At 40.3% G+C, this 11,003-nt stretch overlaps 1 protein-coding gene across 1 annotated transcript; it reads right to left on the bottom strand.

Moving 5' to 3' along the window:
- Nucleotides 1–264: 264 nt before the first annotated feature.
- On the bottom strand, nt 265–9,119 carry LOC119721312. The gene is made up of 6 exons (XM_038191331.1): nt 8,538–9,119; nt 6,156–6,329; nt 5,167–5,234; nt 3,694–3,791; nt 2,496–2,605; nt 265–1,589 (listed from the first exon to the last, which is right to left on the bottom strand). The coding sequence occupies exons 1-6, from the start codon at nt 8,979–8,981 to the stop codon at nt 1,230–1,232; spliced, it is 1,254 nt and encodes a 417-aa protein (XP_038047259.1). The 5' UTR covers nt 8,982–9,119; the 3' UTR covers nt 265–1,229.
- Nucleotides 9,120–11,003: the final 1,884 nt, after the last annotated feature.

The raw sequence follows: 11,003 nt of genomic DNA, 5'->3' as shown, positions 1-11,003 counted from the left end.
GGAAAAATATTCTCAACCTTTAATGTGTTTTGCATATTACAAATAAACAAGGTCAGACCAGTGTGACCTGTACATGTTCAGTAAGGAATTCCACTTCTTTCTTTGGTAAAAAAAATAAAGCCACTAAATAGTACCAAGCTAATTAAATGTAAAGCACTACAATATATGGGCAAAACATCATGTTTGGTATGTACGGTTATTTAACATTCTCCCTTTTGTCGTTACACTTACAGTCTTTGTTAAAGAATTATGCCCTTTAATTACAAAAGAAATGCATCGCCCAATATGAATTATATTACGATGATAGTAGTAAAAAAAACACCAGCTAAATAGTCAGAACGAGTGGGGTACAGCTAGTCTGGTTTTCAGACCAAAAGATTCTGACTATTCCTACAATGGTCGCCACGGCACGTGTCCTGCCGAAAATGTCCGTAGCTTACCGAATTCACTTAGTTAACCTGATAATTAGGTTCGCGATAACTCAGGTATTTCCGGGTGTTAAATGGTTTCTACTTACTTTGAAATTCATCAATAATTCAAGGCTTGCGTTTCAGATGTACAACACCAGGTAAGCCTATCTCGATCATAATGTCCACTGAAGACGTGCCTTAAGTGCCTTATGCAAGGGAAGGGCTTTGCTACGCTATGAAGGGTGCAACCAAGTAAATAACTTCTCTTATGCGTGATAAATCCCCTTATTTTAAGGTTCTTCAAAAAATAGTAAGAACTCTCACAGTAGTTCAGGCTACACCGGGAAAAAAAACAATTAATGTGGATCAACATAAATTTCATTTCTCCATTCAATTGTTGGTGGGTTGACCAATGAACTGTTGGAGAAATTCTCATCCAAAGTAGACCACCCTTAAAACGAACATTCCCAAATTGGAAAAGTAGCCATTTCGACAATAGCGCCACTAAGGACCTAATTGCATCCAGAATGCTCAGATTTGGAAGCCCAAAGTCCAGGTCAGAGGTGCAGTACCATAATGTCTTCGATCCCCCAATTCCATGGCTCTTAGAACTCCCTAATATAGGAATAATTTCAATGTATAACAATTATTCACGAGCTGGGCGGGCGGATTTTTGGCCTATTTACTTGGTTGCATCCTGAATGTGACAGTTACCTGAGCTACATGATCTATTTCGAGAAGTCAGGACCGTCTAGTCAGGAAAACCAGACTAGGGTGAAGCATGGAGACTGCAATTCGAAACGGGGATTATACGGTACTTTAAGAGTTGGAGCTTGCTGGTCTGATTGCCCATGACGGTGCGTCTGCAGGAGGGGGTCTTGTCGAAGGCAACCCGGAGACAAACTCAGGCAGCATCCGCGAAACTAACGTGGAAGCGGTCCTCACAAAATGAGTATCCAGCTTATTCTTCAATGCAGTCAGGCGATACCTCTCCCACGGCAGTTTGCGGAGCCTCCTGACCTTCCGTCTCTGGTCCCCTCCCCCATCCTCCTCCTCCTCCTCCTCGGTCATGCTCTCCTCTGAGGACATGTACGCGAGGGTTAACACCTCCTCAGCCTCCTTCCTCTTAGCATCCGGCAGATCTATCGCCCGGAGGCTGCTTTGGCGTCTTTGTAGTTTCTATATGAATCAAAAATGGTAAACAAAAAGAGACTTCTGTTTAATATTCCAATAACAGATGCAACAAGGTGGAGAGTGAGCATTACTCATAAGAAAATCAAAGCTATAAATCCAGCTAAATCCGAACTAATTATGCAGGGTGTATAAAAATAAAGGGTAATATGTAAAAGTTATTAACTTGAACACTGTCAAAGTATAGCTCAATCTTAAAGGGTATACTTCATTAGCTTTTCATTGATATCTTATTTGCATCTCTTCGGTCACGGAGAATCACCCTTTATAGATGTGATGAAGTCCACAAACCTTTACATATTCAGCCATTACTTTTGGAGTATACCTTTATTTTGATACACCGTGTATGTCTATCGTTGAGCCTCAAGTAACCCAACGACATCGCCATAGGGACATGAGTGGTGGTATTTTTAAGGAAAGGTGGATTTGTTTCTGCACTCAGTAGGGGACGTTGAACAACAGAGGACCATAGGGTCCACAAATCCCAAAAGTTCCCAATTTGGTGATCGTGCAGAGTATGTAATTGGGTCCCCAATTGCAGGCAAATACACACTTGTGCGCTGTGTGTGTGTCATGGCATTCCAGGTTGTTGAGATTACAGAAGCCCACACCTTGACCACAGGCACGTTTGAGTATTGTTCATTCTCATTTCTTTTAATTTGATATATAATCTGCTCCATCAAAATAAAAGATAAAGCAGAAAACAATGAAGAAACTTCAGTAACACATACTGGAGATTTTTTTTACATCGTGGAATAACATAAATCATTAACATACACTTTTTTTCTATAGCGCACAATCGGTCATAACCATCTTTTGAATGAAAAAATAATACTTTTATCCGACATTCCCCGCTACCTTTCACGTAGTGTACTAAAAGGGGGCAAACTTTACCCGATACTTGCGACTCCGTTTGCGTGCATCGTCCGTGTGTTGTTTGTATGTCCCCTGCTCTTGTCGCCTCTGTTTGTCTTTTAGGGAGGTGAAGTACGTCTTACAGGCTTCTGAAACATGTAAATGGTTGACAAATGTAGGTTCATAATCATGACAACAAGAACTACCGAAAATAGGTCACTATAGGGAGGCATTCCCATAGACTTGTGCACAATTGTTTTTACAACTTAAATGACCCTAACCCCGATTTTACCTTGGGAGAACGAGCAATTGATCAATTAAGCCTATTTGTGACGATATAATTTGTCTCTAAGTAAGACATGTGACATTAGGGTGACATATTGAATTGTTATATACCTCTCTTGAATACTGTATTTTCATTGGCCTAGAACGATCACGTGTTAAGTTTATTAAAAAAAAAGTCATAGCACACTACCTGTGGGATATCACGTACGTGATATCCCACAGGGAGTGTGGGATATGACTTTGCACGTACGGTACGTACGGTGTGAAACGCTTGTATCGTTGGTACCCACGATATTTTCACCATGTTTTCACTTATGAGTGGGAGCAGCGAACTAGCAGACGATCAGCTGTTTCGAGCTCGGTACGCGACATGCATGTGAGTTGACGTTCGATTGTCCTGATTGTTGTGTTTACTGCTGTTTGTTTTCGTGTGTTTACTGCTGTTTGTTTTCGTGTTTTCAAAGTACAAAGAATCAAAGACAGAGGTATAACAAAACAATTGTTGACTGTTGTGATGTGGGATATGACGTTTTGAACACCCTTGAGGTGCTATACGTCCCTTGGGTGTTCAAAACGTCATATCCCACATCACAGCAGCCAACAATTGTTAAATGTCTCCCTAATGTCTTGTGTCTTCCTAAGGTATAATGTATGACGACAAAATGTCTTGTTAATAATACCATTAACAGGTGTACCCTGTATGACAATTATGTGAATATATCCGTCTGTCTCTCTTTTCCTTTGTAATCACATTCACATCTAGTTCTTTTTTCTTCTTCTGCTTCTTCGTTCGTTTTTTGTTAACAAATCCCGAAAACTCTCATAACAATGAGAGACCATACACGAAGACTTCCGGTGTACACTAAGTTTTGTTGCGCTTCATGAATGTATGGAATTTTATTGCAACACAGAACATTTTTTTTCAGTCAAACAAGGTGTGCTGTGCACTTACTTTTGATTTGCTCCGTGGTCCATCTCTCTCGCCCATGCGTAGACTGGACTTTGTGGATAAATTGAGAAATCACCCCTTCGTTTTCTGCACTGCTTTTCCTGAAATACGTGTACATTACTTTGTTATAAAGATGAACGTGGAAGACTTATTTTTTTCATTTATACGTTTCGATACTGCATGTCTAAAAATTTACTTTAGTTCATACACCATTATCGTCCTGCATGTTTTTTTTACAAATGGATGTTGTGGTCGCGTGATGCCAACTAATACAGCAAATTTAGTGTTCTCTTAAGGCCAAAAAAAAAAAGTAATCGGTCTCTGGTCAGCGCGCGCGTCGATTTTAATCATGCGCGTCAACCTTTTTTTCCCCCAAAATGTTCCGCGGTAGCTCCAACAGCGCCCTCTATTGCCGCACCTCCTAAATTTTTTTTTTACCAAAGAGCACCAACTTAAAGGAATGGGAAATTGCACCAAGGCAAATGATCGAGGGCACCAAGGCAAATTATGGACACCAATGTACATGAAGACACCAAAAAAAAGCAAAATAGTGCCCCACCTTTTCTGTACAATCCAAGCTTGAAAAAAAAAAAAAAGCCGCGTCGCCGCATCAATTCCGGAACTTTGGTCTGACCAGAGACCGAATATTTTTTTTTTTTGGCCTAATCTGCATTGCATTAAGTGGTGACATGCATAAACTGTTTTAAGTGCATGTGGGCAAAAGAAAAAAGATGCTTCTGGGTTGCATGTCGATTGCCCGTTGTAACAAAATTGTTCGATTCTGAAAAAAAATACTGCAACTAAGTAAAACTTGCGTGATCCCCCTGGCATGCTGGCATTTTGTATACAGGCCTTTAGTAAGGATAATTTTCAGTGAACCTATCCAAAATGGAATTATACAGTCCCCATTCTGTGAAGCTATACGGGAACTTTTACTTACAAAACAATAACTTTCACGACACTAGAGAAACAAAGTGACATAAATCATGGGCTACCGAGGACCAAGGCCTGCAGAGTACCGTATTTTTAACCCTGGAGGTCATGACCTGTTGCCTGGGTCTCATCACTTTACCAGGGGATCTACCCGATGTTCCACAATACCGATGTTCCCCACTACCGATGTTCCCCAAAATCCTTAGGATTAGGGTTAGGGTTAGGGTTAGGGCTAGGGTTAGGGTTATATTGGTAGGGATTTCGGGGAACATCGGTATTACGGAACATTGGTATTGGGGAACATAGGTATGCACCCCTTTACCCGATACCATAACCACAGATTGGTCGAGATTAATGAGTGAACTTACAGTAAACCCAACCACAAAAATGGAACACATACAGACACACAGAAGGAATACGCTATTGCAATATCCCCCTCCGGCTTACAGGGGAGGGGATAAAAACAGGTTGGCTATAGTTAAGCAGAATCTAAATTAGCTTTTACTGGTGAAAAATGGGGGGAAAGCTCCAAGTTTAGCTTACATATCGTAAAAATTGAATCCATCATCTCCGTCCTTGAAGAGCTCGCCATAGACTTCACGGACGGCATGCTAAAGTGGGGGAAAAGGTCTCTTTTTAATATGTTTCCCTGTCGAATATTAAATTTGTGATGCTTATATGAGACTTAGTATATCAAAGATGATAAGCTTTGCTTTTCCACTCGATGAGTCTTGGGAGGGGGGCAGAATCCCTCTTTTTTTGGGGGGGGGGGATCTAGTTACCCCCTCCTTTCAGTTGAGCTTATCAACGCAAACATGAGGATATAATTTTTTTTTAGGAATGATTATTTCGCTGTAAGTTGTACAGTTTAAATACTGTAAGTTGTGTTAAGGGTCCATGAAGTGAATTTTAGGCCGAGGAACATAATTTTGTGCAACTTTCTACTCTTATGATAATTATTTGACATCCCTTTTTGGTTAATTTTATGGAAAAGCGCACTTCGTTAAACATTACAATTGTCCATACTTTTTCGGACAACCGAGGGCGCTGTTGCTGTGATATCGTTTCAGGAATACACTGTTCAGTCTATGGGGCTTTAATTCTGTTCAAATTGTCAACTCAAACATTTTGCTAATTGAAAATATCTGTGAGAAAAGTTTGCTCACTGGCTCACAACAGCAAAATATCCACCCAAAATTCTTGCAATTTCTGAAATAGCTGTGTAGATTTCTGCCTGAAATGACATCACACTTGTGCTCATGAATATTGAATTTCGCTTTAGCATAATAACCAAAAAACAGGCACCAAAATGAACTCACAAAATTGTAAATGAAAATTGAAAATAACTTAAAGTGGGACACAAACTAAGGTACATTTTCAAGGATTGCATTATAACAATATTATATTACATGGCCCTTTAATGAAACAAATACTGGAGGATGTTTAAATGATGCAAAACAAATATAATAAATGTATTTTAAAAAGCAAGAAATTCAAACTTTTAACCCCAATCAATAAATTGTGAACTTTACCGAGCATTGAAGAGGCGCAATGACACGTCTTCCCTTAGATTTCACTCCAGAAGTCTCAAGACGTCTCCCCATCGCCTGCAGTTCCTTGCTCTGTTTCTGCAGCTGGGCCTCCAGTTGTTTATTTTGCAGATAAAGCTTCCTCAGAGTTATTTTCGAATCGGTTTCTTCAGAAAGCTGAAAACATCAAATGAACCATCAAGTTTGGATGGTTGTTGAATAAACTAAACCTATGAAAAGATTGTGTTATAATATGACAACTGTTAGGAACGGGCATCTCCCTTCTTGTAATTTTTCTTGGCCGACCAACGACGGGTTTAATTGCTTTTTGGCACGTTATTAAAGATTAATGCTTATTACTTCAAACTTTCGATTTTGTAACCTTTTTTTTTAATTTGTAGTTATTGAATAAAATGTGGATTGATTATTTCTAACAAACAAAAGGAATATAATACAGAAAATAATGCTGATAAATGAATTAAATAGATAATCAAGTTAAACAAAAACATTAAGGTCTATAACAAAAGGCATATAGGATTATTTGCTTTTCATGCATTTGGTTCGTTTTCAATATTAACATCACTTAAAATCCAAAGAAGGATGTTTAGAACTATAACCTGTTGAGGTATCAGGCCGCTCAGTGGAAATTATGACACGCACTTTTAAAAACACTGGGACAAATCACTACAAAGCACGACGTACGGTCATTATTATTAACACTCTAATGTATTTCCAAAAATCAGTCAATATAGTCCAGAGGATATGTGACAAAATATCGATGAATTGTGCACTTTTGCATAAAAGCGTGAAACTTGGCACAGATGTTCATATTCATGCCAGAAAATGTTTTAGATGTGGAGCGGCTGGAGCCATCGCAAATTCACCCTTTTAGGGGCGTGGCATCCATTTAAAAAAGGGGCGGGACTCATCACGCCCGCAGTGAAAACGGTAAGCAGGAAACTTCGCAAAGACATAATTATATAGATTATACGTGTTTTCCAGATTCGGAGTCACCACAAAAATACCTTTTTGGGGCGTTGCAGCTATTAAAAAGGGGGGGGGGGTAATTATTATGCCCACCTTGGGAAAAATTGTGCCCACTTTCAGGAACGAATAAAACGTCCCACAGACGATTATATTCATGAGGAAAAAAATCCAGATGTGGAGCCATCTCGAATACACCCTTTTAGGGGCGTGGCAACCATATTAGAAAAAAATGGGGGGCGGGGTTTTCATTATGCCCACCAAGGACAAATTGTTCCCACGTTCATAGAGAAATGAAACTTTCCACTTTCCAATTATATTCGTTCATGAAATATGGGCACAATTTTTCCCAATGTGGGCATAATAATTACCCCCTTTTTTAAAGGCTGCCACGCCCCCCCCCCCCCCAAGGGTGCTTTTGTGGTGGCTCCACATCTGGAAAACACTAACAATATATTTAAAGGGAATATACAACATTTGCAAACATCGACAAATAAAACTACCAAGTTTTTACGAAATACCTTAATAGGATGTTGGTAAATGACAATCAAAAGCATCCTGTCAAATTATGGCACCTGGTGTGAAGTCATTTTCAAGAAAATGGTATTTTTGTATACGTTTCCAGCGGTGGTCGGCCGACCACCGTTGGAAAAACCTAACTATTTTGCAACTACTGCTCCAAATTTACCATTTTTTATTCAGTTCAAATTGTGTTTGCTATTGGTTACATATTCATGAACGGGTGTAGGCCAGGTAGACTTGTTCTCTTACCTTACAGTTTTCTGGCATCTGGAAATTGATCCATTTTATCTTTAGTGGAGTCAGGGAACCAGACTACTTGAACGTTTTTGTTTTTCTTGGTTTTTCCAGCATTTTCGAACAAAAAACTTCAAACATGGCACTATATAACAAAATTTGATTTATTATACTAACCCCTTAAATAGTTCATTTCTGAAAATTGCAGCAAAAGCCAATGATGTACATTCCCTCTAATCATGTCTTTGTGAGTTTTCCTGCTTTTGTGACAAGTGAGAACAACCGTTTTCACTGCGGGCATGATGAGCCCCCCCCCTTTTTTTAACGGCTGCCACGCCCCTAAAAGGGTAAATTTGCGATGGCTCCACATCTAAAACATTTTCTAGCAAGAATATAAATATCTGTGCCAAGTTTCACGCCTTTATGCAAAAGTGCAAAAAACAAATTCACATATCCGCTGGACCAATATTGACTGATCGTTGGAAATTTCTTGATTTTTCTAAATGACAACAAGACTGACAGAACAATTTCACGGGGTGTTTAGTTTCAGCACGATATTTAATCTAAGGAAGCTTTTGATAACAATTTGGTAGGGATAATCATGGGGATAAATCGTGCCTTTAAAGTACATGTATCTCATCTCACCTCTGAATTGTTCGCAGACGTTTCCCCTGACGTGCCTATGCGTTCTGAGATCGCAGACTCCGCGTCCGAAGAATCCCGGCCAGTGTCCACACTAGTACTACTACTATCCAACGTGTCCCGTAGTGTCGGATTTGTGCACATAGTAGACGGGCCAGGCTGTCCCTGATCTTCGTATGAATCCTCCAATTCTGCAACCAGTTCAGCAAGTCGAAAAAGTCTCCGTCGAGACATATGTCTTTGGCGATTCATTTTGTACAAAGTAGAGATTTTTCTTCGTTGGAGTCGGGGTTTTTTTTCACTGCAGATGTAAACAAATGTGAACCGCGCACGTTGCCTGTAAAGGCTGTAAAATGTCGGGTAGTAAAAATGGCGCAAAACAACCAAGTCAACCCACATATGAATAGACTGATCAATTGCCAGAGGCGGCTGCATGCGGTAGTACATTCTTTTATAGGCATTCTTTTCATGAGACCCACGAGTGATTGCGTGAAATTTGATGCCAAGTCGGTTTGCCTTGCCTGGAAACTAAAGGTCATGTAAACTCCGTAGGTACCCCTGTTCACCCATTCACCTATTGAATCAGCAGTCGGCACTTGCCCGACAACGAGTTGTAGACTGAGGTTCACCCAGAGACACCTGTGCAACGTTCACTGCTGAGTGTTGCGATAACTTTTTTTGTATCAAATAATTACACCTAGAGGATGGAAGTAGGCCCAAATTGTGGTGCGCAGCCTTAAATTGTATGTAAGTAGTTGCATTCCTTTATTTTCGTCAACTTCTTTTTTTATGTTTCGGGTTGAGTGCCATGGGGTTGTCCGAGGCCGATTATTACAAACGATCCAAGGACATTTATACAGACCCAGCGGCATACACAATGTTATAATAATATGCATGACATAAAAACCATCACATTAAATCAATCTTATTCACAATTGCTCCAAATTCATGCAGAAATGGTTTGGAAAATCATATATTACGGAGGAATAAAAATACAGTACGATGTTACGACGAAGATGACGTTGCGCCTCTGACCAGTGGCGCTGGGGGGGGGGGTGCGGGGGGGGGGGTGCCTTTTCCCCAGGTTTTTCTCTTTCCTCCACCCCCCACCCCAGTTTGCCCCCCCCCCGGCCCCATACTTATGTTGTCTAAATAGAGATGACTTATGTGACTTCGCTGTTCAGAAAGTGGTTGTAATTACACCCTGCTATTGCATTATTTGCGCCTTAGCTTCTGAAAATCAGATTTGACTATCCACCCTTCTTTTTCCCTACTCCCCCCCCCCCTTGTAGATACCACGTACTGCCTTGCACCCACGGGTTTTGTTTCAGGAACGACTTTTTTTGCCCTTGACATTTTCCATCACAGAAATGCAAGGAAAGCGCAAAAGCTGCCCGGCCTGCCTGATCAGTTTCTCAAGGAGAGCTTACTTTTACCACAAAAATAAGTACTTCGTTGGTAACTCATGGACGTGTGCCAGCAGACAGGCCGCTGTTCTGACCGAGGCCAATCAACCACACAAGGTAGGACACGTTCCTTTGAATTTTATTACATTTAAACCTAGAAAGTTCCGGCAGAAAAGAAGAAGTAGTAAAAGAAGAAAGAAGGAAGATCGCATGTCTTAATTTAATTTTCGCAGTATTGACTAAAAACTGTGCGTTTTAATGAAGTTGGTCTTCTGTTTTACTTTGATTAACTTATACCGATTTCAAATTCGAATTGAACAGGATTATAACGATATGTATACAGGCATTATTTCCTTCTACTAGTGATGTAGTATATCATATTAAAAGCCATTTTCGGATAAAACATAGAGGGAATAGTAGAAATCTTGCAACAATTTACAAATGTGGCTTTCCGTGAAGAATGTGTGTAGACCGTACTGTCACTTGTGACAGGTGGTGTACATTTGTCACTCTGCCTGCAAGGTCACGCACGTCACTCTCTCCCCCCACCCCCTCCACCATCAGAATGCCAAGATTACGATTTTACCACGGCACAAATGACCTCATGGAACGGTATATAGTACTCCCAGCTATTCTTACTGATGAGTGACCAGTACGCCAGCTCACCTCAAACTTGACAATTTTTTAAAGATCCAATGGCAACAGAGCTTCTTTAAGTCACTCGGGTGTCGGTCGGTCGGTTGGTCGGTCTGTCCTCCTAACGATTGACCAAAAACGAACCCCATAAAACTGTCAGTACCAAATTGTAATTGTCCAAAACAAAACACCCAAACAAATAGATGAAATAGTTCACAAAAATTGTTTGTAACAAATTGTGAATTTGTTTCTGAAAACTGTGTACATGGAGGGAAGAAAATGTGGTAAATGTAAAGGTCACGTGGTATGTAATGCGCTAGAAACTTAACACGCCTGAAAACGTGTTTCTTCGTTCATGAGACCGCAACATTTTCGCGCCACTCGTGCACCGGGCGGATGTTAACAGGTCAAATTGCCGGATCAGATC

This window comes from Patiria miniata, unplaced genomic scaffold (assembly GCF_015706575.1).
Source record: "Patiria miniata isolate m_02_andy unplaced genomic scaffold, ASM1570657v1 HiC_scaffold_13, whole genome shotgun sequence".
Classification (NCBI taxonomy): domain Eukaryota; kingdom Metazoa; phylum Echinodermata; class Asteroidea; order Valvatida; family Asterinidae; genus Patiria; species Patiria miniata.
Note: the sequence above shows the minus strand (reverse complement) of the source record. Positions and strands in the feature narration are given on the sequence as shown.

Bases quoted from the DNA above. Each gene is read 5' to 3' on its own strand.
- LOC119721312 (XM_038191331.1), bottom strand. From the start codon at position 8,981: ATGTACTACCGCATGCAGCCGCCTCTGGCAATTGATCAGTCTATTCAT. The intron at 5,235-6,155 runs GTAAAGTTCACA...CCCCCACTTTAG, and splicing joins TTGCGCCTCTTCAATGCTCG to CATGCCGTCCGTGAAGTCTA. The intron at 3,792-5,166 runs GTAAGCTAAACT...CACGTATTTCAG, and splicing joins GGATTCAATTTTTACGATAT to GAAAAGCAGTGCAGAAAACG.